Source organism: Psittacula echo (genome assembly GCF_963264785.1).
Source record: "Psittacula echo genome assembly, chromosome: 25".
Classification (NCBI taxonomy): Eukaryota; Metazoa; Chordata; class Aves; order Psittaciformes; family Psittacidae; genus Psittacula; species Psittacula echo.
The window spans coordinates 4634270-4661757 of NC_137760.1; the positions used below are offsets into that span (position 1 = coordinate 4634270).

Consider the following 27488-nt stretch of genomic DNA (forward strand, 5'->3'; position numbering starts at 1 on the left):
GGATATTTACAACAACAACAAAAATCCAACACTGCTGAAAAATGTATTTATTATGGATAGAAAAAGTAATTTCACATTCTAGAAGCCCTGGAGACCAGTAGTACAAAGTTATGAATTACTGGCAGACTGGCCTTCAATAAACCAAGAGAGACTTCTGTTTTACACTGCCTCTACAGCAACACAAGGACAGGTGAGATACTGCCTGGGTATGTATTTCACTCCAACAACTTCATCATTAGGAACGGAGGGTCGAAGATCTTTGGCATGCAGAAGGATGGAAGAAAGGAGAGGGGAAAAGCATACAAGAAAACAATAGAAAAATACTTTGGTTTGTATAATGAACTATATTTAAGACAGGTGAGGGGAGGCACACAGAATGGAACAGAAGTCTTGAGTGTTCATTCCAGCATTTCCACTGTCTACATCCTCTGACTACACTTTTCAACTGCTATATCCTATATACCTTTTCTTCCTATTTCACAGCAAAGCTGTTCTGGGACAGAAAGTGCTTTTTTGATTGTGAACAAAGAAAGCCCCTATGACAACTGCTAATCAGCACATCGCTGTATCAGCTACGTCCCAGTAAGAAGTTTAACTGGCAGTCAAATGAAAACATGAAAATCAGAGATGATCTCAACTCTGCTCTGGAAACCCACCTCACCTTACAGTGAGAAGGCTCACATCCTACGCTTTATAAACATAACCAGATCGAGCCTATCCCCATACATTCAATTATGCCGTACAGGAGCGTTAAGAGGTAAATCATCCACAACAGTTCATTCACAGTTTTGAAGCACATGTACAAACCTACTATGCTTCCTCTGATCACACTCAGAATTTCAGTCACAGTAGAATCCTAAATGCATATTAATATTTTCTATCTTATAAGATGCAAGTTAAGCAAATCATTGACCTCAAATTGCGACCCTGTATTGATACATTTCATCGATGACAAGAAAACGTCCGTGCAAACTGGGTCTTACCTTATCCTTTTCATGGGGAAGGAGACACACTGGAGGGAGACAGGAAAGAGACTCAAAGCTCTCCCTCCCATCAGCATTAGTGGTTGCTTTAGTGTTGAGTTGGTACAGAGGTCCATCTTTAAGAAGCCTTCCATGGCCAACAGCACGTTTGACAGCTAATCGTAATTGCTGGTGAAAAATGGAGGCAGCGCTACCTCCAAATAACGCAGACACATCTTTCTGCCCTTTCAGAAAGCGCTCGATGTTCTTCAAGGATGAGCCACTAGACTCAGCCAAGCCCTCAATTGCCCGTTTGATAAGTTTATTCCAGTCCACATTTGGTTTACCATCCACCTTGCCATGGTTCCGAGGCTTCGGAAGTGCTATTCTCCCAGGATTATCAGGATCCTTGTAGGAGTTGAGACCCTTGTTGGAGACTTTTAAAATAGTTCCATCTTTAACGCTCAACTCTAACTGTTCGAGAACAGTTTTGCGGTCCAAACCGTGTGAAGATGACACTGCATTGCATATCCTCTCCTCTGAAGGACGCTGTTTTTGCTTCTTTACCTTTTTGATTGCCTCCAAAATCCACTCTGTATACAGCGGGTTGGCGAGTTTTACCATGGTGAAGGATTCTGTATATCCATAGAGTCGTTATCCCTTATCCCGATGCTGAACAAGTCTCACACGATGAGAAAACAGATTCTCGAGTGACGGGAACCAGCTAACCATAGCATACACGTTTTCTGTTCTGAATTACTCCTCCTTGCTCAAACATTCTTTGTTTTCACACTGAAGACAGAATAGCAAAACAATTAGAAATTTCCTCATTCTTTGCAATAAATCCCATAACAACTTCAGAGAAAGTTTTTCCACAAATGCATAAAGATTTCATCATATCTCACCTCAGCTTCTGGTCTGCACACTCACGCTCAGAAGAACTGTAACATCAGGCCTGGAAGAAAACAAGGAGAGAGATATTGCCAATGGAAACAAAAAAGGAGGAAAACAAAGTAGCAGCCAATATTAATACACACAAAGCAGACTTTAAACGCACTACTACAGTTCTGAAACACTGAGGTAATACTTAAGGTTTTAGCTTCACTACTAGTAAAAGCATGCTTTAACATTGAAATAATGCATACAACCTAGAGAAAAAAGTCTGCCCTTCTAAGTTTAATCTGTAAGCCAGTATAAATTCTATTATCAAGTTTTACATCATTGCTAAGCACAACATAAATGAACATTTGGGGGCTGGGGGAGGCACACAACAAAGATCTTAAAAAAGCAGCAGCTCTCTTCATTTTTGCACATGGAAGACACTGCCTGAAACTTCAATAGAAAGCAGCAGGAATACCCAAGAACCTTGAGCAAACAGCTAGAAACTTTCAGAGCTCTTCCAGGAGCACAATCATAGGTCTGATTCCCTCCTGCGAAGAAAAGCAATGATAGATATTCCAGCAAGGAAAAAAAAAAGTGAAGAAATGCAACTAGAGATTGTAATTAAATGTTCCACTTTCAGAGACCATAGAAAAGAAGAATACAACATTAGAATCTTCCATATAGACAAGGCACACTGAAAACACTTGAGGACTAAGTAACAGGTGACCATACACAATGAAGAAGGGATGCTTATGACACTGCTAATTAAACATGCAGATGAAGGGTGCGAAGCTCTTTACAGCCTTAAGTTGTCTTTGACAAAGACTTTTTCCAAGTGTGATAACAGTACATCGTGCTGAAGTTCTACTGCAAAAGTACACTGAACGAGAAGGATTCACAAACTGCTTATCACAAGGAATAGCGATTTTCTGCAAGGGAAGTTTTAGCCACAAGCTACTCATCAGCACTGTCCCCTCATTCTGCTTTCTAGTAAGTACCGAAGAATTTATCACCGCGCAGAACACATCCGCATGCAGACACCGGACTCCACTGCACAGCTCCACGCTGGGAACACTCACAACTACCGTTTAGAGCAGCAAGGACGCGGCGCTCGCCCCGCGGATAAGCGCTGCGGAGGGACTCGCGGTGCGCCCGGGACTTCGGGCCAGGGAGGAGGCAGCGCCCCGGCCCCGCGGGGCTCCGCGCTCAGGGCGTTACGTAACCGCCCGGCCAGGTCGGGGCGACACCGGGACGGCCTCGGCGCCGGGGCGCTCGTTCGCTCAGATCTGCGTGACAAGCGGCCCCTGCACCTGCTACCGCCCGTCCCCATCCCGACCCCGAGCCCCGGGCGGGCCCCGCGCACGGTGCCCCGAGGGGTGCAACTGCCTCAAGCCGAGGGACTCGCAGCAGCGGGATCGGGAGAAGCGGGATGCAGGCCGCAGCACCGGCAGCCCGCCGGGCGCTGCGCCGCTCTCCATCCCCACCGAAACGGGGAGCGCAGCCGGGCTCCTCGTACCGGTTCGGCCGGGCCCGCGCCCGCCTCAGCCGCGCTCTCTCGCGCCAGAGACACGCAGGAGCCCAGCCCGCAGCCCCCCGGCCCCCGCCGCTCGCCTCATCCGCGCCGCGCTGCGGCCACTGCCTCCCCAGGGTGTAGGCCCGGCGGGCCCCAAGGGAGCGGGCGGCCGGGTCCGGGCCTGGCGCAGAGCGGCGGCGGGGCCGGAACAGGCCGCGAGCCTGGAGCGCCCGGTGGGCCTTCCCTCTCCCCAGGCCCACGGATCTCGCCGGCCGCCTGTCCCGAGCTCCCCGGCACCAACCACTGGAGCCGGGCTGGTCCCGCCGGCGCTACTCACCGAGGCCTGCGAGAGACGGGAACCGAGAGGCAAAGGCCGGACGGCGGCGAAGCCCGAAACTGACACGGCGGCCATCTTGGGTCCGGAGCTCTGCGGCGGGGGGAGGGGGCGTGGGAGGGGAACAGCCCGCGGCGGGCGGGGGCGCGCGCGGGGAACAGCGCGGCGGGGCGGGAGCGGCCGCCGCCGGGGAAGAGCCGCGGGACGGGGCTGCTGCGGCAGCGGGAGGCGGGGCCGCCCCGGGGCCGGGGCGCGGGAGGCGGCGGCGCCATGAGGGGACCCCCCCCGCGATCCGGAGCAGCCACCGCGGGTATGGACACGGTCCGGGTGCCGCCGAGAGCCGGGAGGGAGGGCCGGGGTGAGGCCGTGCTGTGGTAACGGGAGGTTGGAAGCTGTAAGGAGGGAAATCCATCTCTTGGGCTGAACTAAGCTCGCGTTTGGAACGGTGACGGGGTTTTTCCTGATTTAAAGGTACCGAAGCGATGGAGAGGCCTGGAGTAACGATGCCGTGAGGCCGGGGAGCGCCGTGCACGTCTGAAGGCATCTTGGTGAGGTAATCTGCGTGACTTTGGCATCTTTGATACCTTTTAGTTTGTGGAGTAAAAAACACATTCCACCAAAGCACGGGCAGTTTACCCTGTGTGTACATGTCACGAAGTAGCTATTCTTTAGCCTTAAAAGACAGCTATTGTGTAAAGTTTAATGTGAGCTTCCCGTTTTAGAAAAGAGAAAATCTTAAGAAACATTGTGGAGACAGGAGCTGATAAAGGAAACTTGTGATGTGTTCTGAATGGCTTCGTTTAGTGTCTTGAGATGTTTCTCTTTTGAGCAAGAGGGGCTCTTCTGATGTTTTAACAAGTTTTTTCAGCTCAAAAGTTAACTACTTATTACTTGAAGCAAATGGAGTCTGAGATGCTGCTATAGAAGGCTGTATACAAACAGTTCTGTTTCTGCCATGTAGATTATAGAGGTGTGGCCTTGTCTTGTCAGGATTGGCTTGGATTCTCCCTAGCAATTAATCTCTTCTCCCACCTCTTCCCGAGTTTTCAGGTGGTTTATGGCTTCCAGAGCCATAAATTACAAAGCTGGGGTGCAACACCCAGAAAAGCTAATGGAGATATGAACATATTTTCCAGTTACAAAAGTAAAGACTAAGAGGATACAGTCTGTAACAGTGAAACCCAATTGTGTTCCTGCAGCACATAGTAGACTATATTCTGTTTCAAAATTGGCAGTAGGTTATTATTAGTTCCCTTGGAAAATAAATTGGGATTGTTCATGATTATAAATGTTAAAAATGGTCTGGTTTCTTCTACTTTATTTTCACAGCACAGGGTAACAGGTTAAATCATCACAATTCCTGCATCTGGCAAACTGGAGATGGGGAGGAATTGTTTTATGGTAAAGACAGTGCATGGTTTGGCAACAGCACTTTGTAGCACTGTCTGCAACTGTGCTGAGGTTTCTCTGAGGACATACATAATACAAAAGTATAAAGCCCTTCAATGAGAAGGTTCCAAGCTGTCAGTAAATCAACCAACACAATGAAATTCTCTTCTGGCGGCATCTTCTGCCATGTTCTCCTTTTAGGTTCCAGTTTATATTAGCTCCTGAGCCACTGTGGGATCTGACTTTTAGAGCAAAACATGATCTTCGTGCTGACAGTCTGGAAGCAGCCAGGCAGCGTTTTTGCAGCCTCAAACTCTGCTGTAACTACAGATTGTTCTCTGCTGGTGCCAGCAAGATGCTGTAATAAACCTGCCTGATCTTAAAGCAGAAATGCATCTCCCCTTTTCTCTCAACAACCTTTTCCTTTGGTGTGCAAAAATAATTACCCTCAGGTTGCTTTTGTATTGACACCAATGTTCTTGATGGCTAAAGAAACGGAAGTAACTGTGGGGAAAAAATACATAAGTGAGAACATCATGAACTGGGTGAAATATTAGCAGTTTTGATGATGGAAGAAGCAGTCAGAGGGAAATGGCAGGTTTTAAACAGTGTATGATACAGTCAAGAATGAGACAAAACCAAGCTGCCTGTATTGAAAAGACATATACCATGACCGCTGATTTTAAGGTGCAAATTAAAAACAGAAAGGTTTGAGTTTCTCAGAGACCCAAATGTATAAAGGCTTTATGTCATTTGTCAATTTACCTATGTGCAGCTGCTTTCCATTTATGATACCTGTATGACTCCCCTTAATACAGTCTCCAGTATTCTCATAGACTGATAATCTTTACAATACCTTTAAGTTAAAACTAGAGATGTATTAATTATTATTTTAAATTTAGAAGCACTGTAATTAAATGACAAATTATCCCCCCCTTGTTGCTCTCAAATGTGTAATTAATTGCACATTAAATTAGGCTTTTTTTTCAAAAAGTATTATTTGATGTTTAAAAATGCATTTGTTACAAATCATGACCATAACCAAGAAATTAATATAAAGGCCATTTCTCTGTTATTTTCTGCTATAGCAGAAAGCTCAATTAGTGCATAGTGAATTACTTGATATCTTAAGTAAGGATGTATTAAAAGGTAATATCAGAGCAAATACACTGATCTCCACCCCTTTTGGGAGGAAAATAGCTACAGTGTATGAAGGTAAAAGAAGATCTAGTATAAGCTCTGAGCAGGGCCATGTTTTGCACTGACATCCCAGGTCCATTCAGGTGATTCATCTTCCAGACTCAGAGGTATTTGCCTGCAGTCGTGAGGCTCAGTTGGGTGCAAGGGCTCGGTCCCGAGTCCTGCGGTGCTGGGGCAGCAGCTCTGACCACAGGCATCGCTGCCAGCCCCGGTAATGAGGGTTATCTGCTTATCCAGTTACCTAACGGGGCGTTGGGGGCTTTGGCATCGCTCTTGTGTCCAGGTTTGCTCCAGCGGAACAGTAAAACTGGAAAATTACCGGTGGTGGCATCTGCCCGATCGGAAGTCCAGGGGCTCGCTGCTCCGACCGGGCCCCTAACGCGTCCGGTGGCCTGCACCGATGCTTGCCCTGCAGAAACAAACCGCCGGCGGCTGCTCTCTCCCGCACGGCCCGGACCCGGTACGCGCGCTCCGGGACGAACCCTGCCTCTGCCGGCGGAGCGTGAGTGTGCGCGCTCCCGCCTGGACGGCAGCTATAGCAAGCTGCTGCCCAATCGCAGCGAGCCGTTCTGGCGCGTCATCAGCCCTCCGCCTCCCCTCGGCCTATCGGGCGTGGCTGTGAGTGGATCACACCAATCAGAACGTTTGCTGCCAAGCCCCGCCCGGGAGAGGGGTCAGGGTTGGGGGGGGAGCTTTTCTCTCCGCCAATCCGCACGCAGGGGGGCGGAGCTTTGCGTGAGGCAGGGGCCGGGTGGGCGCTGGGCTGTGGTGGCCGCTGCTGCGGTGGGCCCTGGGGTGCGGGCCGCGGGGCGCAGCCATGATCCACAGCCTGTTCCTGATCAACGCCGCGGGGGACATCTTCCTGGAGAAGCACTGGAAGAGCGTCGTCAGCCGCTCCGTCTGCGACTACTTCTTCGAGGCGCAGGAGAGGGCCTCGGAGGCGGAGAACGTGCCGCCGGTGATCCCCACGCCGCACCACTACCTCCTCAGCGTCTACCGCCACAAGATCTTCTTCGTGGCCGTTATCCAGAGCGAGGTGCCGCCTCTCTTCGTCATCGAGTTCCTGCACCGCGTCGTCGACACCTTCCAGGTGCGATTGGTGGCTCCGCTGCTCCCCCCCCCCCCCCCATACCCCTCACCCCCCGCAGAGGGTCTCAAGGGCTTGCGGTGGGTAGGGACATGCAGCCCAGGGTGATGATGGATTGATTCGAGATGAGCCTGTGTGATGAAGGACCTTTCAGCAATCAAGATTGATGTTTCTGGTTTGCAGCCCTGTCTCTTCTAGGAGCTGTGAAACGAGCCCAGGCGGGCCATGTCCTCAGGAGGAGCTTTTGGGATTTGTAGCTTTAGTCAGTGACTAGCTACCTGTGTGCTTATGTCTAGCAATGCTTCTTGAAAGCATATTTGGTTCCTAAAGAACTGTGTCAGAGGAGGTTCCCCAGAGCAGCCATAGAATCATAGAATGGTGTGGGTTGGAAAGGACCTTAAGATCATCCAGTTCCAACCCCTTGCCATGGGCAAGGACACCTCACACTAGACCATGTCACCCAAGACTGTGTCCTGCGTGGCTTTGAACACTGCCAGGGATGGAGCATTTGCCACTTCTCTGAGCAATCTGTTCCAGGCCTCAGCACCCTCACAGTAAAGAACTTCTTCCTTTTATCTAACCTGAACTTCCCCTGTCTCAGTTTGAACCCATCACCCCTTGTCCTATCTCGACAATTCCTAGTAAAGAGTTCCTCTCCAGCATCCTTGTAGCCCCCTTCAGATACTGGAAGCTGCTTTGAGGTATCCACGCAGCTTCTCTTCTTCAGACTGAACAGCCCCAATTGTCTCAGCCTGTCTTCATATGGGAGGTGCTCCAGCCCCTGAGCATCCTCGTGGCCTCCTCTGGACTTGCTCCAACAGCTCCACATCCTTCTTATGTTGAGGACACCAGAAACTGCACCATGTTCCATCTGTGCTGACATGACTGCTGATTAGCTTAGGGAAACAGTGAAAACGTTTGTTGTGTAGTCTGGATTTGGAATGTCTTGTGACCAGCATCCTGCCAGAATACAGGACATGTGGGTACTTGGTCCAACAAGTATCATGTGAGCTCCTGCTTCCAGGCACCAGTCAGGCCACGAGTGTGGGCTGGATTGTGTTTCACTGAGGCCAGGGAGCGGGTTGGCTGTTCAGGCCGTAAATGTCCTGTGTCAGTCACTTGGATCTTGGGTTTTGTGATGGGGCGAGGTGTTTGTTCACTGATTAGGAGCTGAAGAAACAGAGACAAATTAAGCTGGGGAATAAACTAGTCTGTGGAACTTTTATGATTTGTGTTCTAAGGTTCTGCTTTATGCACCTCTTAAACGATTAAGAAGTTTTGTTACATGGATAGAATTCTTCTTTAGACTTTATAGAATACTGGGCTTCTGCTGTTGGTTTCATACCCTTTAGGATGTGTAAGCAGTCTACACACCCCAAGTGGTCTCAGAATGACGAAAGCACAGGTAGCATGTTAGATGGACTTCAGAAACGTTCTTCTATAAGACAAACATGGGCCTAGACAGACTAAGCATAGAAGCTGGGCTTCCCTTCTATTCCACATCAAAATAAATCCTAACAAATCTTTACAGAATTGAAGTTAATAATTGTATCATTGCATTTATATATGCAAGCATTCTAACAAAAGGAAATTAAAAGCTTTGAGGGGCTTTGAATTCATTAAACAGCAGTTATAATACTGAAAGCACTGCAGGAAAAGGTGAGAGCAGCCAGGGAGGATTTATGGCACTGGAGTCTGGCATCACTGTGTGCAAGTGGTTGCAGGAAGTAAGTTTGCTTTACTGATATTGCTGCTCACTTGGTTGCAGGTGAACCACTTCCAAGCACTAATCTCAGCTGTCAAAGGGGATCTTGCTACACAGAAAGGAAATAAGAGCATGTGGTGATATGTTGGTTTGCCAGCTTGCTGCAGCAGCGGCAGAGGTGTGCTTGGAGCTGTGTGTGTCTGTTGGAGTGGTCAGAGTGATGTGCTTCTGCTAGTACACGGAGTTTCAGTGTTGTTTCCAAGAAGAGGCTTGATGTATTTCTGTGTAGCAGGATGCTGAACTGAATGATCACTAAGACTCTTTCAGAGACTGTTGAACCATTATTTCTTTTGCACAGGATTATTTTGGTGTCTGTTCAGAGGTGATGATCAAGGACAATGTGGTGGTCGTTTATGAGGTCCTGGAGGAGATGCTGGACAATGGCTTTCCATTGGCAACAGAGTCTAATATTCTTAAGGAACTGATAAAACCACCCACTATCCTGCGAACAGTCGTCAACACCATTACAGGTACAGAGAAACAAGGAGATAAACTGGGGAGACCATGTGGCAATATTCCTGCAGAAGTGAATTAGGACACTGCATTCTTTTATTTATCCAAACCAGGCAGATGACATTTCCAGTTCCACCGTGACCTGACTTTCTGGATGAGTCAGTTTGCTGTGGGTTTTTTGTTGGGGTGCCTTTAGTTTCACTTCTGTGTTCCTTCTTGTGGTATGTTTTAGAGTTGGATATAAGAGAGATTTAAGTTGTAGAATATAAACAGTGAGTGTGGAAGACTAATTGCTCTCCTCCAAAGATACAGAGGTCAATTACAATTAAGTTATATAATGCCAAGGACTTGTTCTGGAGCACTGTCTAACATCTGTGGTGGTTGTGATTGCCTTTCTTCTTCCAGGAAGCACTAATGTGGGTGACCAGCTCCCTACTGGACAGCTGTCAGTGGTGCCTTGGAGACGCACTGGTGTCAAATATACCAACAATGAGGCATATTTTGATGTGATTGAGGAGATAGATGCAATCATTGACAAATCAGGTATGAAAGTTGCTTCTGGCTAAGATGAGGGTAACTTGTCCTGATAGTGCTTGAAGAGAGATTTAGGTCTTCAAAGAGGAGGTGCCTCATCTAAGTTTGGGAAGCTCTATTCCTGTTCTTACTCTGGAATCTTGACAACTCATAGGTGTTTAGAGGGGTACCAAGGTTTTCACTTGTCCTTGTTCCTTAGTTCTTGTAAGCAGTTCTATATTGGGAAAATAGAAAGTGAGTGACAATTGTGTATTAAAATTGTGCATAGCACGTTTTCCTCAGTTTTTGTGCATCTTAGTCTTGTTAGAGTTGGGAGCTATTGTCACTGACCATTAAAATGGACATTGCTGGTGTCAGTGGCTCTTATTTGTGTGTATCTTCTCTAGAAGTCATTGGGAATGAGAAAATGGTTGAGCATGCAACATAATGAACCATAACATTTCATGAAGACAATAAATTTCCTTCCTCCCTATTGATAGTTTTTCCACATGGGGAGTTTTTGGATCAGATTGACATAACCTCTTGCATTTACTTTATTGTTGCAGGTTCCACGATTACTGCTGAAATCCAAGGGGTGATTGATGCTTGTGTCAAGCTGACTGGGATGCCAGACCTTACCCTCTCCTTTATGGTAAAGCTCAAGGGTGTATCTTTACTTAAGTGTATTTGAAAAGGGTTTTCCAGCTCTGCTGCTAGGATCTCAGTGTCACGCTGATGCATACCAGTACATCAGAACCTGGGTATGCCAAATAAAAAGAGAAAGAACTGACAACGGAAGCTCATAATGAACTTCAGCAACTTTGAGCCTAGAGGTGTTTAAATTTAAAGAGGTTTGGCTTTTTTTAAAGTACTGTTAGTGTGTGCTGTGACTAAGTTTTTGAGATACAGCAGTGTTTTAGGCAGATATCCTAAAGGTTATCTTTTTAATGGCGTGCATCAAGGTAATTATTTGACATGACTAAGCTTCCTAACGTAGGATAGAGATTAGTAAGTACTGCTATTATGCAGATGTAACAGCATCAAGTAGTTCAACATGTCTGAATATAGATACTATCAAGTGGGCAGAGTGCATCAAATGGGAGGTGCATCTTCGTGGATGGAAGATTGAGAAGATGTGGTTATATTAAATGGAACTGCCTTCCTTAACCTGGTGACTTCCTTTTATTTCAGAACCCCCGGTTGTTGGATGATGTCAGCTTCCACCCCTGTGTGCGTTTTAAACGCTGGGAGTCAGAGAGAATACTCTCCTTCATTCCACCTGATGGGAATTTTCGCTTGCTCTCCTACCATGTCAGTGCTCAGAAGTAGGTGATGAATGTAGTGCTGTGAATTACAAAATTAGGATCTTCCTGGCTAGTAGAAGGGAAAAGTACCCACGGAATTGCTTTTAAAGATAGGTGGCAAGTGCTAAATGAAGTAGAAATACATAGAATCATAGAATGGTGTGGATTGGAAGGGATCAAACAAGTGCAGGATTTCCTTCTCCTTTAAGGAGATTGGTTTCCAATGTTTTCAGTGTAGGAGGCAAGGACTGCATCAGGTAAAGCAAAGATGGAGGTGAGAGATTGACAAGGATTTTCCGTTCATGTCTTTCTTCTAGTCTTGTGGCAATTCCTGTCTACGTTAAGCACAACATCAGTTTCCGTGATAGCAGCTCACTGGGACGTTTTGAGATCACAGTGGGGCCGAAGCAGACTATGGGGAAGACTATAGAGGGAGTGATTGTCACCAGCCAGATGCCAAAAGGTGTCTTAAATATGACCCTCACACCCTCTCAGGGAACACACGTTTTCGATCCAGTTACAAAGGTGAGAGGAAAGAGAGAACTGAACTTCTTTTTTATTATTATATTGTTATTTATTATTACCTTTCAGCAAATGAAGTTGAGCTGTTCATGGTTATAAGCACTTTTCCTCGAACATTGCTTTTCTGAAGGTTGTCTCTTTTCTTGGGGTGAGAACTTTCTCTGCACAATTGCATACTATAAGTTGTCTTAATCCCCACAACAAATAGCTCAGTGTCCAAGTGGAGTATAGTCCTGGCTGCTTGGTGTGTGCAGAAAATCCAAGAACTGGTATTGTATGATGAGGCATTGCTCTGGTGGATGCTTTGCAAACTTCTGGATTTCTAGTTGTTGTGCCTAATACTGCAAAATAGACTTGGTCCTTTGAAAATACTGCAGATTCGGGTTGGGGCCTCTAGCACAAGTAGGGAAATGCCATTTGTGATAGGCTTTTGAGGAACCTCATGCAGAGAGAAGGACAACAAGCCTGTACTGTGCCTGTCCAATATGAAGGGCAAGATACTAAGACTTTTTCCATAAAGGAACATTTCAAGCTGTCATAGGAGGGGGACTGCTCTTCAGGGCCTGTTCCAGCATTTCTGTTTCACTGCTGCAGTTTTTTTCTCCTTGAAGTTGCTGTCATGGGATGTGGGGAAAATAAACCCCCAGAAGCTGCCAAGCCTGAAGGGGAGCATGAGCCTGCAAGCTGGGACTTCCAAACCAGATGAAAACCCCACCATTAACCTGCAGTTTAAAATCCAGCAGCTGGCTATATCTGGTAAGTGACTGTCTGAATATTCTCTGCTGTGTCTTGCTCGCTCTGCATGTAGCTGAAGTAGCTCTGCAGGCATTCTGAAGTACATTCTACCTGAAACATGGTCTTCAAGTCCAAAAAATGGTGTGCTTTGACTACGGATACATGGATTTGTTCTCTCTGATGCTCTGAAACAGCCTATCTACATTTCCTTGCATGTCATGCTTACAGACCTATAAACAATTCTAGGGTATAGACGTGCTGGTAAAAAGTGATTCTGACAATTAGTAGTTGTCAGCTTTTCTCCATTCTTTTTACTGCTTCCTAAAACTTTCCCTGTGCTTTCTGCACTGCTGGCATGATCTGCTTCTTCCTTTATCTTGCAGGCCTGTCTGCTTTGCTTGTGGCAGCAGTCAGTCTTATACTGTGTTTGTTTGCCTTTAGGACTGAAGGTGAATCGCTTGGACATGTATGGGGAGAAGTACAAGCCCTTCAAGGGGATAAAATACATGACTAAAGCTGGCAAGTTCCAAGTACGAACCTAGAGTATCTTGGTAGCAAGGAAGAGCACTTTCCTGTTTCTTCTGTCCCCGGCTGTTGGATGCAGCCTCTTACCCCATCCATCTGTCCAGGGTTGCTCCCTTGCCTGTAGTAGCATGAGCAGGAGAGTCAGCGCTTAGGGTGCTGGGGAGCAGGGAAAGGTAAGGTCGACCTGAAACCATCTCATCCCTAGCTGAGTCTGAAGCATTTGGAACAACGGCAGATGCGAGAGGTGTTCAGGTCTCTTGGGATTAGTGAGTCAGCTATGTATGCTTGTATCACCTTCATTTTGCTGTCTTCAAGGAAATTCTAGGGTTTTATTGCCTTTTGTAACTCCTCTTCCTTATGTTTTGGTTGGCTTTTAGCCCTCGTAGATGATACAAAGTTGAATTTCCCCAAACTTCAACTCCAGTGTGATGGTCCAGCATTTGCCCTTCTCCACCACTGGGCATTAGGGTGGAGAGCTCTATAGCTCTTGGCAGCAGAGAGATCATCCACCCATTCTACCTGGAAGGAACTGAGAGAAGTGGAAAGGTAGATTGTCCCACCCAGCATGAGAAGTTAAGAAGCTTGAGACTGGGGATGGTGTCACAGAGGGAGGAAGAGAAGAAGTATATGCTTTTTTTACGTATTTCATAAGCTCTTTTGGTCATCAAGTATCTTGAATCTCTGGAGATGCACTGGAAACCGGTCCAAATCTTAGGATGGTATCCTACAAAGGGCTGACACAGCACATACAGTCTTGTAATTGATGGGTGGTGACATGTGAATGTAATTCTCCTTCCCTTATTTCGTCAGTATTTGAAGGTAGGGATTCTCCTGGTTTCTCTGGGGAGTCAGGAAAGAGACAGGCAGGCATTAGCACACTGATGGAAATTGAAGCTGTGATTAAATGAAGACAACCACTCTCCTAGTAACTTGTTCGAACCTCTTCTTGTCTTCTTGCCTGCCTAGTACAAATGAAGGTGATACTGCTGTTCTTCTGCTCACTGATGTCTGTCTTTGAGGTAATTGTGTCCTGGTACCTTTGTAGTATTTCTTGCTGTCCTACCTCATTCTAGTTTCTGTACCAATCAGCTGCTCTGCAGGTGGATTCAAGCCTACACTGGATTTTTTGCTGGGACCATCTCTTCTTTAGGAGCTCATTCCAGCCTGTGCTGCATCCCTCTGCAGCATAAATACGAACTGAGAGGCATCTGCAGTGTTCTATATTGTCTGTAATGTGCTCTTTGGCCACTAGATGCCAATGTGTTTTCTCTGTGGTAGCAGAACTTGTCCCTGGCTGTGGAGTGCAGCATGTACAGTTCATGCTTGTGAACAGAACAAGGTGACTCTAAGCAAAGGTTAACACACATTCTGGTTTGTATGTGATGAATACGTGCGGTGGATGAGTGGCACCTTGCATGTGGAATTGCAAGTTTCAGTGCAACTGATGGAAGCCATAGGAGGTGGCCTTACTGCCGAGCATGTTCAGTGCAAATATAACCTTCAGCAAGGGCATCAATAAAGTTCAGTTTTACATGTCATACGTGTCATTCCAGAGTGGCTTGTGTGGGCTGTACAAAAAATACAGTTGGTATTTGAGGAGGAAGGTGAATTATGCATGGATAGTGGGTGCCTTAGGGGGTAAATGTCATTATGCAGTTGGGATTGTGAGCTTCGGACTAAGCCACTGTCTGAAAAGCTAAAATGAATTTATCTCTTGGTCTTTTTTCCTGGTGTTTCCTGCAAGGAGCACTGAGCACTTCCTGGAACCTCACTGAAACTGCCTTTAGGACTGCTAAACCATTTCTGTTTAATAGTAGAGGTTTGAGTAGCAGGCTAAGGGACTGTGCTTCAGTTATGAAGATTAACTGGACTTAACCACCATTTCTCTGAGGACAGAGAATCAAGCTGAAACCAACTTACATAACCAAAGTAAAGTGGTATAAGGATAGAGCTTCAGCCTGACTGGAATGTATTCCAAATTTACAGCCAAAGAAGAAGAGAGATTTAACTTTTCAGGAAATTTAATGTCCCCTTTGCCTTCATTTCACACCCCTTCCCAAACCAACATAGCTGCTCATGGGATGCACAATGTTGTCTCTTGGTTTACTCTCTTTATAAATTAAATTTGATAGTACTTGTGATTTGATGCAAGGAGAAAGCCTGGGGATGTGGGGAGAAAGGAGTGTTAGCTTCCAATAACCTGTAACAAGGAAAGGAGAGGAACTTGAGAATGTGCCCTTCCCACACATTCCTGCGGTATGAAAAGCCGTAGGACAAAGGGAAGCACTGTCAGCATCCTTAAAACACCAAGAAGGAAGCTGCAAGGGCATGGCCACAAGGTTGTGGAGAGTTCATTTTTCTTTCTCAGGCTTCCATGTTGTCCTGAATCCAGTCCAGATAACGATTCACATTTGTATAAACACCAGGTATGTCTTTGCGGCCACAGCCTATTCCCCAGCTGATGATTCCAATGAGATACATCCGATCATCCTTCATACAGACCAGAGGCCCTCCAGAGTCACCCTACAGAGAAGCAGGAGGTTAATAACTATCTCCTTTTTGGTTGGGTTTGTGTTGCTTTTACCTCCACTCACTGGCTTTAGTGGTGTCCATGGAAATACCCTATGTAGTATGCTAACAAATCAAGAGCTCTTAGTAACAGCACTTCCACACTTTTGTGTTCTAGACTCCCTCAATGCTCCCCTCATGGGGAGACACCCCAAAAAACCTAACACTAAAGCATCTAACTCCATATGGCTCTCATGAAATGTAGGTGAGATGTTGGTCAGAACAAAAGAAGGAATACTCTTATTTAAGCTTATTCACCGATCCAGGGTGGCTTGTACTGCTGTGTGTATTAAAGAGCTGTTTAAATGGAAAGGATGTGGACTGAATGCCCTCCTTTTTCCTCATTCCCCACCTTCTTTGGCTTTTGTTACTATATTTTCTGCACTTCTCAGTAGAGCAGCACTCGTGTTCTCTTACAGAACACCCTGCTGAGTGTTTTGCATTGCTCACATAAGAGAAAATATTAGGAAATGCTGCTGAGGTGGAGTTTCCTGCGCAGATTTGTGCCATTTCCTATATTTGGGATTTTCAGTCTGTGGTGTTCTGGTCAAATGTGGCCTGCTTTTCTAGCTATGAGGGGCAGGGGAAACAAAGAGGAGCCAATAGTTCTGTTGTGTTTGACAAAAGTCTACTAGAACTTCCACACAGCCAAGTACAGAACAACTATAAACCATTTTCTGAAGCTGCTTCTTTGCTTAGCTCAGACTCTCAAGGACAGAATTGAGTTTACCTTGCAGGCATCATCAAGGTTCCTTGTGTCTCCTGCACATAACATGTTGTCTGTAACTGTCCGGTTGCCTAGATGCTGTGTTGTGCACTGACTGGCTGGAAACAGTCTCACATGGCCTTCCTTCAGGTGCTCTGAATAGAATGGAGAAACTGGAAGAAAAAATACAATATAAATACATAAATATGTCTGTGTAGGTGTATATATATTTAAAAAGCCCCAAAGCAGTTCAGGTTCTGTAGTTTAGAGGAGAGTAAATGGAAGTATTTGGGGGCAGAGCGGGCTGAACTATTATTTCCTTGCCAGAGGGTCTAATTTTGTTTCTTGGGAGTTCTGCTTTGTGAGTGAGAACGGCTTCAATCTAGTTGAGAGAGAATATTGCTTCTTTAATAAGCTTAAGTTCTAAAAACTGCTGGGTTTTATGGATGGGTAAGTCATCCTTGCACAGTTACATCAACCAAAATGAAGTCACAGCAAGTGCCTATGAAAATCACTAACTGTACAAAACAGGATCCTGACTTTTTAGTATTAGGCTTGCACTAACAAAAAGCGGATGCCTTGTTGTACACAATACTGAGAAACTGGATAGGAATGTATGCTTGTGTTAGGCTGGAATGGAAGGGATTTGGTGTTGCTTTTATTCTTCTGCATAACTGCGACTGCACAAAGCTGAAAGCTGGCAGGGTTGTTGTTTTTCAGTCTGGTTTTGAATTACAATTGCAGCATCCTTTCCCTCTCAAAGGGTGTACCCTGCACTCCCTGTAAGCAATGCTGGGGACTGGCTTTAAAAGCACTTTATGCCACACTTGTGTGTTTACAAAGTCTGTTCCAAAACCACTATGGGTTCAAATCATTATTAGGTCTTTTTATGGTGGTTTCTTCACAGTCTCTGTCTCACAGAGGCTACAAGTTAGCAAATTAAATGAAAATTAGTAGAAAGTACCAGTAAAATCCAAGCTGGGGGATTTTGTTTGTTTTAAATACAAGTCAGCCTGTTACACCTTCAGACATGTTTTATTCCTGTTTGTTGTAGCTCACTTTAGAAACCATTTAGCCAGCCTTTTCAGATATATATCTGGGATTATCTGCTAATACACTATACAGTTGCAGGTAATTGCATGTGATTAGCATCTGTGATTAGCAGGTATGTATTAGCAGATAATCCTAGATATATATATGAAAAGACTCTGTTAGCCCCTGTAGCTGAGAAAACTAAGATCAATGAAATAACTTACAAAAAACCATGTTTATCTCCTACTGTGCATATGTTTTGTCGTGCTGATATAAGCCCATATGATAATTCAGGGGACCACACATTCAGCAGTGCTAAAGGCTTGAATTCTTTGAGGGCAGGGGACACAAACTTTAATATCTTCTACTTACATTCTTCGTTTCTGCCATAACCAGAGATCTCGCATTCGGTCCAGGCAGGCAGGTGTAGTGCTGGTGTTGGGAGGCAGGCAGCACGGACAGTGTCTGTTTCAATAGCACAGTCCTCTGCATCTGAGTTCAACTGCAACAGAGCTGAAGAGAGAAAGCAACTTCATTAAGCACAAACTGGAGCCAGCCACAACCTTTGCAGAGTCACTAGGTCAGCAAAGTTCTTACCAATGTCATTGTCAAAGTTTTCTGAGTCAAATCTCTGGTGCACAGTGTAGCTCTTCACTTGAAAGTTCTGCTCATTTTCCTCAGGAGTGGCTCGGGATGTTCTCCCCAGCACAATCTTCAGCTGATTTGCACTAAAGCTGAAGAACAAGAATCTTAACTTTCTTCTCATGTTGAGTGCACCCTTCTCTTGAAGATGTGCTGCTGGAGCTTCTGCTCTTCTTACTTTAGCACTATTACTACTTCATTACCCAGGCAGTTTGACCTGAAGTGTCTGATTTGCCTTTGGTTTTGCAATAATTGCTTATAGCCATCATGGCAAAGCCTCTCTGCCAGCCCCTTGCTGTTCTCAAGTATCAGATGGATCTGCATCTGTACTGACAGCTTTGTTCTTCAGCTACTTGCTATTCTGCAGTGATACCTTCATGCCATGCTGTTAGTTGGCCCAACAATTGCCTGTCTGTCATGCTCTGCACAACTAACTTTACACTCTTTAGTGTACAATGACAAGCTTTATTCCAAGCCTTTTCTAGTAAGGCGAGACTGGATGCTTCCAATTCCAGTCTGGTTGTGGTGAGGTTTGGTTGGTTTTGGTCCCCGCAGCAGTACTGAATCCTCAACTTACCCTTCCTCAAAGCAGTGAGCAGCTGACAGAACCCAGCAGGAGCTGATGAGGATTCCTCCACAGAGGAAGTGCTCTCCAGGCGCCCGGCGGTACTTCACGAAGATGGCAGCTTGCCATGGGTGAGCTGCAATGTCTGCATAGGAGCCACCCTTAATCCTGTACTGGCGTCCTCGGTGCTGCCGCAAGCCGCAGGTGGCTGTGGATGACAAACCCAGAGACAGGCTTTTTGTTCAGGCCTTCTTGCTTGGAGTTTGGGTTAAGAGCCTGTTAGCTGCCAGTGCATGTTGAGGCAGCCTGGCATGAACTGTGTAGTAACTGACTCATTCCTGTTTCCTAGGAAACTTGTATTCTGATGTGAAAAATACAGTAAGGAAACCCTGCCTTTTCTGTCCTCCCTTTCCTTCTGGCAGAGAAAAAGGCACTTCTGTGAGGCTGGAGCCACAGAATCTACTCTAAAAAGGACATGCTAAAAAGGGTTTTGGTTTGGTTTGGGGGTTGGTTTTCTTTTGGGGGGGAGGTTCCCCCTCCAGCTCTTTTTTTACTATAAGAAGCTTGAGCTTAATACAGATGACATGCAGAACAGTAATGCTGCAAAGAAAGAGAAGACACAGGAGTGCCAGATCCTTACAGCAAGTAGGCACGTTGCAGTACTCCCATGTGAGCTGATTTCCTTTCAGAACATGGCACCAGGGCTTGCTGTCATTGTCAGGATTCCTGCAGCACACGAAAGAGAAAAACTATTTGTATTATCAGATGTGAAGGGAGTTTGGGGAGACCTAAAGGTGGGAAGCCTGTGACTTGAGTGTTCTAGAGATAACAGGGCCCTAGGACGACGTGGAACTTGAATTTATGGAGTCTGATGTTACAAAAGCATAGATAGGTCAGGTGGAATAAAATTACTATTGTCAGTGAGCTTCATTCCTAACAGTAATGTACTTCCTGAGCTTAAATAACACACATAAAAGAGCCCGGCCTTAAGAGCACCACAAGGAAGTTTGGTGGGACTACCTACCGGCAGAAGTTGTGAGTACCAAGGCCCAGCTGGTAAGCATCTCTTCTCCAAGCAGTATATAACTTGTTGACAAGGATTCGGGAATTCCACCTCAAACAGGTAGCTCCAGAGCTGGTAACACTGTGGCTGCCTCGGTAATCTGTGCCTCTTCCAGATTTGCAGTTGCTGTTTCCAGCTTCAATAAGAAAGCTGTATGTTAACTAATGGATGTGAACCTGTTAGCTCTTCCTAACTGTGATTTCTGTCAAGGCTGTATACTAGCTATACTTATCTCAGTCTCTCAGTGTCATAAATATTAAAAGCTTAACCATGATTAATGTTAGAGGTTCAACTTTTCAGGCTGCAGAAATAGTACAAGTCCACAGAGAACCGTTAGATATGCAGTGAATCATGGAAGCTGTAAAGTCCATTCCCTGTCCCCCTGCATGTACCTTTTGAACAGGAGGGCACACTGCAGTGTTCCCAGATGTACTTTCCCCCTTTATAGATATAGCACCAAGGTCTGGAATCCTCATCTGGGTTTCTGAAAGAGTTATGATATTATGCATCATTATGAAGCTATTGTTATTAGTCCCATGTCTGCCATCTAGTTTGGTAACTTAATCCTGCTCTGCAGTGAAGACATGGACTGAACCTTCAGATGTCATTTGGATTCCTATGTTAATTGGGGAGTACATGTAAGTGAGGATGAAACAGCCAGTAGCTGGCAGGAGTGGACAGCTTGTTTGTGAAGTTTAGTTTATGAGCAGGATCTGGAGCTGCAGGAAACTGGCCTACAAAGGGAGTTTTAGGCACTGAAAAGGGAGAAGGGAGAGACTATGGGGTGAGAGATGCATGCATTCTGTAGTCTGCCATAAGCATCCAGTCTAGGTAGATCTGAAGCTGAGATATGTCTACAGAAATTGCAATTGCTGCTCATGGGCTGCACTTCATTTCTTTGCTTGACATTAGACTATTGCAAACAGCCATTCCTTTGCTCCAAGCCTTTAGGCTGATTCCTGTGGCTCTGACCTGGGTGCCATCAGCCCCTCACCTGCAATAGTTGTGATTGCCCAGTCCCAGTTCAGCAGCATCCTCTCTTCGGCTGCTATACTTCCTGTCCATCAAGCCATTGCTATTCCAGTTTAAACATTCAGCTCCGCTCTCTGTCATGCTCCATGTACCCCTGTATGTTACTCCAGCATCTTTGTAGCACTTAACTGTAGTATCTGAACAAAAGGGAATAAAATGCATGTCTTTTGGGTACCTCATCCTTCTGCACTGTGTAACTAAAGCCAGTAGCATTGGTATACTCACCAATTTCACACTGCTTCCCAGAGAAACCTTGGTGGCACTGGCAGATGAAGAGCTGTGGGGAATAATATGCCTGTGAGCATTGGCCCCCGTTGTAGCATTTAATTCTAGTGCAGGCTGTGGAATAAGCAAAAGCCAGAATACTGTTATATTTCACAGGAGTAAGAAGCTGTCAATGCATACCCATCATTCCTCTCCTGTCAGTCTCCTTTAGGCTGTTCTATCATGTGCTTACAGTCTTTTTGTGTAGTGCTCACATTCTTCCTTTGCTCCATTCTCTCCACGTGCTATTAGGAGCCTTCCTCAGCCTCTTGCCCACTCCCTCTTAGTCCTGCCTAAGTTGGTACATATTAGTATTTTCATTTCTATCCTAGTCTATTTCAAGCCAAATTTTCTGTGTAATAACTCCTTTCCTGAGAGTGGAGTTCTTTAGGATGCTTACACGGAAAATCTCTCATCCCCCACCACTTCCTTTCTCTTGTTCTTCCTTATACTCACCTCTGACAGGCACAGTGTGGCAGCGACTCCAACCGCTGTCGCACCTACAGTACTCTACTCTGCTCCCTGCAAGCCTCAGCCAAGTCCCCCTGTGCTGGTAGATTTCTCCAGATGATTTTTCTGTGCAAATGGCTGTAATTGGAGAAAGGAAAATCCCCTTTTAGAGAGTCAGGGCAAAGACCTGGCTGAGTGAAAGAACTCCCTTCTCTTCCCAGGAGAAAAGCTCTGCTATCGACAGCCTCTCTTTCTCTGAGGAAGAGCAGAGGGACGGGAAAAACTTTATTCATTGAGTTGTGCATTGTATTGATGGTCTGCTCTTTCGTCTTCTGAATCTCTCATCCAGATAACCGTGACAAACAGCTTTCAGGCTCTGTTCCCTCAGCATCACCTGCTTTCCCCTCGTGCGTTCGCAAAGCTCCAGGTAACATGGTTGTAGTTTGCATGGCTTACCTCTGGACCTGGCTCCCCGTTTGAAACGTGTGCGTAAGCCCTGCAAGCAAAGAAGGTTAATTCTGTGAGTAACTGCTCTCTTAAGAAAACAGAGAGAACAAGTGCCTCCATCCTTCTTCTTGAGGCCTTGTAAATCAGGAGAGCTCTGAGCAACTCTCTGCCCTCTTGTCAGACAGTACAGTGAAAGTGCCTTTAGTGTCTCAGCGTGGGTAACTATAAACCATGGAGTTGCCACAGATCTAAGCAGATTCTCCTTCTGTCCAATAGAGACAGCTGGAGTCAATGGTAAGGAAGTAGTGCTTTAAACACAGGTGGATGGCAAGAGCATTATTGGATGCATTAGCCTCTTACCTGGCATTGAGCAGTCACAATTGCTCCCACCAGCAGCAGCAGACATGGGACTTTGCCTTCCATCCTGAGTGTTTTCCACATCATGTCCAAATCTCAAGTTACCTGCAGAGACAAAAACCAAGATGTTGAACAAAGGCATTTTACAATGTGAATGGAGTTCAAGGGGATAAATTTAAATGCAGGTTTTAAATTATGATGATTGTTTTTACATTAAAACATGCTTTCTACTCTGCAGTTCTCAGCCATCAGGACTGGCTGTCCTGGTGACCCTGGACAAGGGGAAACTGTCAGGCTGGACCCAGATGTGCTTCTACTTGATAAATTTAGAAACATGACAAGCTAAAGCACACCCTGTTAGGTCTGGAGGAAGCTCAGAGAATGTTTCTGGGGAGTAACACTGGTAGAAGTAAATTCCAAGTCCTTTTTCTCAAGGTTGCTGGAAGCCAGCAGGATCGTGTGTGTTATTAGAGAGATGGACTTGTCTAATGAAGGAGTTGTACTGCTGATTGGAAAGCGTTCACTGAGATTAGGTCACTGGAGCCTAAGAGATCTCTTGCAAGGACTCAAAAACCTGCTGAAGGGTCAGTCTGTGATAACAGTGGTTTAAGAGGATTTTCATTTTCTGCACAGACTGCTGTTTTTGGGCAGGAGTGAGGGCTTCTCCCGTGTTGAAGATGCTTCAGCAAGGCGGCTTTGGTTGATGATAGGTAGGGACAGCACTGCTATGTCTTTGGTTTTCAATATTTCTAAAGCTTCTCTCTAGCTGAGCCTTTAGTTTCTACTATTGCTGTTGTGCTTTTGCTGAAAAGGGAGAGTATGCCAATTGGCTGGCAGGCTGGCTTTTGGGCTGGTGCTCTCATTTATCTGTTGCACTCCTATGCAGTCACAACTACTTCTTATTTCTGCTAATCCCTTCAGCAGCTTTACAGCTGCTTCAGATTCCATCTGAAGTGTAAAGTTGCTGAAACCTTTTGCTGACAAAGAAACCTTAGAAACCATTTGCTGACAAAGGCAGCAAAAGGTTTCTAAGGTGGTCTGCTTCCTGATGAAGGCAATGTGCTTTGCTGTGGGCTTCCAGCTCCTCTGTTAATCCCTGGAGGAAAAATCCTGGAGGATTTATTTTGCCCATTCTTTTATCTAGGTGATCTTGTACTAACCATAGAAGTTTTACGTATGTGTATATACATATGTACATGTGTGTATGTAAAAGAACTCCAGTAAAGCCTGATCTCAGCAGCACCAGTATGGTACTAGCGAAGTCCTATGTTATATTTAGAAACAGTGCTGAACTTGAGGACCTTAAATGAGGATTTATTGGTACACCCACAGGACACTGGTGGGAGGAGGAGGCTGTTATTCATGGCATAATGAATACAGCCGATTGTACAGTGTCAGAGGTTTAGATACAGTGTCTATGGCATTAACTAGCAAGGTCCAATACATCTTTTAAAAACTGGGAAAGTATTATCAGTTTTCACAGTTGAGTAATAATAATGACAACTCCAGTCCTTAAAAGCTGTGTAATCTGAACCCTTACAATAAGATAAGTAACTTTGTCACAGGTTTTCTGGCTTGAACCTGTATTTTCTTCCTAAAAGTAAGTTACTCCTGCACGCATAACAGTAGCTCTTTTTTACAATTGAACAAGACACAAGTAATCACCAGCGAACAGATTTAGCTTGATCCTCTGTACTCACCAAGACTTCTATAGCAGTCAGCTTAGACGGCTGAAATCATGGCTAGAGTGTGATGTAGATGGAAACCCCCCTGCTTTGACCAAGTCCAGCACCAAAGGTCCATTTTCTCTCTTTCTTTAAAAGTATAATGCCTCCTGTACATACCAAGAGCTGGGAGTGAGGCAGAGCAGCAGGCGAGAAGATAGAATTTCATTCCCAATCTCTAGGATTGCTCTGCAGTTCCAAATATTTGCAATAATATTCAGGCACTGTCTCCCACACTATCACCTTTTTATCATCTCCGTGATAAGATCGCTGAGCAAGTAGAAAGCTAACCCAATTGTTTGAGAAATTACTTCCAAAAATTAGGAGCTCAGACTCTGTTTAAATGAATCCAGAGAAGGCAGCTGGATAATAGCTGCTGAAATTGGAGTATAACGGCTGAATGAGTCATAAATTGGGATTCAAGGCTAAAAAAGGGACGGAGTTTCTTTGTGGGTTGTGTTGGTTTCTTTTAAATACTTGTTCAAAGAAAAGGCAAAAGGCACAAATATCCCAGTCTCTGAAGCAGAACTGGGAGTGCAGCAGGATAATGTAGCCTTTAGCTTCTCATCATTAGACCACACAAAGAGGAGACTTAAGTTGCAAGTCAGACTGAAAAGATCCACAGGAACAGCTTCTAAGAACCTTGGTTACCCCAAGTCTTATCTTGACAATGAGATCCTTGTAATTCAGAGCATCTCCTGGGGATTTGTATTACTATGCAGATTTTGTAGTGTACTTTTTTGTAGACTTTCAAGCCCTTTCTCACCACTTAGGAAGTATCTTGCATTGCATAGCAAGCCTTTTTAAAAAGGTGCAAGAGTGGCTTCAAAATAGGCATTTCCTTCAGTGGAATCTGAACTAAATCAGCAGTGGTCTGGACTTGCACTTATTCCTGCTGCCCCTGTACAGGCTCTCCCCTCCACCTTTCCTCCTGTCCGTGGGAGATGCCTGTCCACCCGTTGGTGGCTGTTATGCATGGAAAACTGACAACAGATGTTGCCAGATGTTTGTCTTCAGTTTCGGGAAAGGTGAAACTTAGGGCAGGCAATTGGAATGTTCTGAATGATAAGCCCTATCAAATTGAAACCATATGGCTGTTTGAATACCATGTTTACAAGACTTCACTTAGCAGTGTGCTTTCTGTAGGGCTCCCCTAAACAGCTCCTGCCTTCTGCTCTCACCCTTTGCTTCCTCTCCGATCAAAAATCCTCTAGCAGTAAGCCAGAGGCTTAGTATGTGGTGCTCTGATAGTTTGATTCTACACTTTAAGGTATATTAGGATGTCAAGATATATGATACCCCAAATGTATCGCTCTTTGCTGAAGCATCATCAGCAGGAATACTTGAAATCCCACTTACTAATTTGTTGATAATAACAGCTCTTCTAAGCAGTAAGAGTGTGAGTATTATCTTAACCAGTGTGGAATAAGACCTAAAAAAGAATGTATCTATCAAGGTTGAACAAAAAGTCATAAACTGAAATCGAAGTAGCTTCCCCCATCACTTCCAAGTGATGCCTTCCAATCACTTAGTATGTGCATCTCAGAATGCTTTGATTCTGAATCTATAGCACTAAGAGGTTTCTTGCTGATGAACAGCTATATTGATCTATTTTAAGTGAAAGTTTGCAGATCCTTGCTGACCTTTCCTGCCTTCTGGAGAAAGTGCTTCTGTATCCCTTTGCTAAACTGAGCAGATGAATATCAGACTTGAACTATTTCTGTTTAAGACGTAACAGCAGACAGATTTGTGCCTTTGGGGAAAAGAACTGTGTAAAAACCCCACAAGAGAAAGCTTCTGCAGTCTCGGAAGGCATTGGAGGAAATGGATATTTCAAACTCTGGCTTTGTTTTGGGAATCATTCTCAATATTTTCCTGTGGTTTTGGCTGCATTTACAAAGCGTGATCTGAAGAAGATCCGCCCTCCAGCTCGCTGTCCCTCCATTACCCTGGTCGGGAGCCTGGGATGAGCACACAGCCCCATTTCCCAGGCAGATGATGGATTCTCCTTTCACAGCTAGCTCTCTGGGTCTCTCCTTACCATTAAGGTATTTGTCCATAACTGTTCTTTTGCTTTAAGTTCTCTTGCTAATGTTCTTTGGACAGGAGACCTCCCCTCTGCTAGCTGCGGCTGCCAGCCCTTCCCCTGCAAGAGCTGAAGCTTTCTTGGCATAACTGAAAGCTATGTACCCAGCTGTACCCAGCGTTAGGAACCTGCTCCAAAGCTGAAAGGCAATAGCTCAGTTAGTTAATCACGGCGGTGCTTCAGCGGGATTCATTAAATAACAATAGTTAATAGCATTCAATGACAATGCCACTGATGCTGGAACTGGGCATTGCGGTTTGTGAGGCAGGTGCAGAGCCGGACCTACCTTTGCTTTCTCTCTGCTGTATCCGCGGACGGAGCTCTTCGCAGGGCAGCGGGTTCCTGCTGTCCGCCGCTGCTCTGCGCGCTCCCAGCGGCTCCTGACCCGAGCCCCGCGCAGGGGGTGGAGACTCGGGGGCAGGAGCCCGCGTCTCCCCCGGAGCGGCTCCGGAGACGGGGCGGCCCCTGCCCGGGGCTCGGGGCCGGGCTGAGCGGGCGGGGGACGCTGGTTTACAGCAGCCCGCGCTGTTCTTTCTCTCTCCCATTCCATAGAGCAGTGTCTGTCTTCTAAACGCTTCCCCGTTGAACACCTTAAGCTTCAGTGACTTGAGAACAGCGCATATCCCTCACGCTGAGCTGTGCATCGTGCTCGTGGGACTGTGAGATGTCTTACCTCCAACACGACCAGAGGAGCTGCAGTCTGTAGCTTAGTTCTAGTACTGAGAAACTCCTATTGCAAGAAAGCACAGTGTGCTGGGAATCCATTGGGAATCTTCGGCAGACAGGTGCATGCCATGGACAGTGCCATGGGGACAAAATGGTTAGAGGCGCTCCCAGGTAAAGTGGGGACAATGAGCAGAACTTCTAAGGACCCTTACATAGAAGTAAGGAATAGCATGTTGGGGACCGAAGAGTTAAATGTTCATTGATACTGCGCATCCTAGAAAAATAAGATCTACTCACCAGTGTGTGGTCATGAAGCACTGGGTTATCAGTGTGGGAGGCAAAGTAAACTCAGGGTTATGAAAACAGCCAGTGATGCAGTTGTTACAGTAATGGATGTGTTCTAACTTCTAGGAACCGATTCACTAAAAATCAGGTTCCTGATGCAATTTAGCATAAACACAGACATAAGAAATAGTGTGTGAGGGATCTCCATCTTCAGGAAGCAGCTGCACAGCATTCTTGGTTGGGAAGCATGGGAATGGGTCTTTTGCATATTGGCAAAGATGAAACCCTGGTTACTCTGCACATTTAGCTCTTCTATGTACGGAAACCCATCAATATTATCACATATTTTTCTCTAACAGTCCCAGTGCTAGTGGTGAGCATTACAGCCACAAATAAATCTGATTTAAGGGCAGGTCT

General features: G+C 45.7%; 4 protein-coding genes across 11 annotated transcripts in view; 2 read left to right on the top strand and 2 right to left on the bottom strand.

The window, feature by feature from the left end:
* The window catches only part of KAT6A (lysine acetyltransferase 6A), a 31088-nt gene extending 27283 nt beyond the window's left edge, over positions 1-3805 (bottom strand). For 2 of the 3 annotated variants that reach the window (XM_080634698.1, XM_080634700.1), the window contains exons 1-3: positions 3695-3805; positions 1868-1917; positions 984-1754 (exon numbers count right to left, since the gene is read on the bottom strand). In XM_080634698.1, coding sequence (XP_080490824.1) covers positions 984-1586 — 603 coding nt within the window. In that variant the 5' untranslated portion in view covers positions 1587-1754; positions 1868-1917; positions 3695-3805. Of the gene's footprint in view, positions 1-983; positions 1755-1867; positions 1918-2842; positions 3039-3694 lie in introns of those variants that run through there. The other variant, XM_080634699.1, reaches the window with a different exon arrangement.
* On the top strand, positions 1585-4246 carry LOC308230054 (uncharacterized protein; the record flags this gene model as incomplete). The annotated part of the gene is made up of 3 exons (XM_080634506.1): positions 1585-1599; positions 2937-3774; positions 4163-4246. The coding sequence occupies 3 exons, from the start codon at positions 1585-1587 to the stop codon at positions 4201-4203; spliced, it is 894 nt and encodes a 297-aa protein (XP_080490632.1). The 3' UTR covers positions 4204-4246.
* AP3M2 (adaptor related protein complex 3 subunit mu 2) lies at positions 4008-26787 on the top strand. 6 transcript variants are annotated; one of them, XM_080634706.1, is made up of 11 exons: positions 4008-4244; positions 6564-6740; positions 7152-7370; positions 9431-9602; positions 9991-10128; positions 10665-10750; positions 11290-11423; positions 11720-11927; positions 12536-12680; positions 13101-13189; positions 26673-26787. In XM_080634706.1, exons 2-11 carry the CDS (start codon positions 6681-6683, stop codon positions 26781-26783), a joined length of 1362 nt encoding a protein of 453 aa, XP_080490832.1. In that variant the 5' UTR covers positions 4008-4244; positions 6564-6680; the 3' UTR covers positions 26784-26787. The 6 variants fall into 6 exon arrangements, with proteins under 6 accessions (XP_080490832.1, XP_080490833.1, XP_080490831.1 ...); XM_080634707.1 differs by having other exon boundaries at positions 4008-4239; XM_080634705.1 differs by lacking the exon at positions 4008-4244 and adding an exon at positions 5670-5767.
* On the bottom strand, positions 15535-26530 carry PLAT (plasminogen activator, tissue type). The gene is made up of 14 exons (XM_080634704.1): positions 26407-26530; positions 22314-22415; positions 21963-22002; positions 21513-21644; positions 21018-21131; positions 20755-20929; positions 20153-20244; positions 19722-19896; positions 19338-19423; positions 18710-18905; positions 18088-18224; positions 17863-18003; positions 16483-16631; positions 15535-15707 (listed from the first exon to the last, which is right to left on the bottom strand). The coding sequence occupies exons 2-14, from the start codon at positions 22395-22397 to the stop codon at positions 15549-15551; spliced, it is 1680 nt and encodes a 559-aa protein (XP_080490830.1). The 5' UTR covers positions 22398-22415; positions 26407-26530; the 3' UTR covers positions 15535-15548.
* Positions 26788-27488: the final 701 nt, after the last annotated feature.

What these genes read in the sequence shown, in the direction of transcription:
- AP3M2 (XM_080634706.1), top strand. Translation starts at nt 6,681, where the DNA reads ATGCTTGCCCTGCAGAAACAAACCGCCGGCGGCTGCTCTCTCCCGCAC. An exon ending in AGTCGTCAACACCATTACAG is followed by an intron (nt 9,603 to 9,990) that starts GTACAGAGAAAC and finishes TTCTTCTTCCAG; the next exon opens with GAAGCACTAATGTGGGTGAC. An exon ending in ACCTTACCCTCTCCTTTATG is followed by an intron (nt 10,751 to 11,289) that starts GTAAAGCTCAAG and finishes CTTTTATTTCAG; the next exon opens with AACCCCCGGTTGTTGGATGA.
- PLAT (XM_080634704.1), bottom strand. Translation starts at nt 22,397, where the DNA reads ATGATGTGGAAAACACTCAGGATGGAAGGCAAAGTCCCATGTCTGCTG. An exon ending in CCACACTGTGCCTGTCAGAG is followed by an intron (nt 21,132 to 21,512) that starts GTGAGTATAAGG and finishes CTTATTCCACAG; the next exon opens with CCTGCACTAGAATTAAATGC. An exon ending in ACCTTGATGATGCCTGCAAG is followed by an intron (nt 15,708 to 16,482) that starts GTAAACTCAATT and finishes GCTTCTCTGTAG; the next exon opens with GGTGACTCTGGAGGGCCTCT.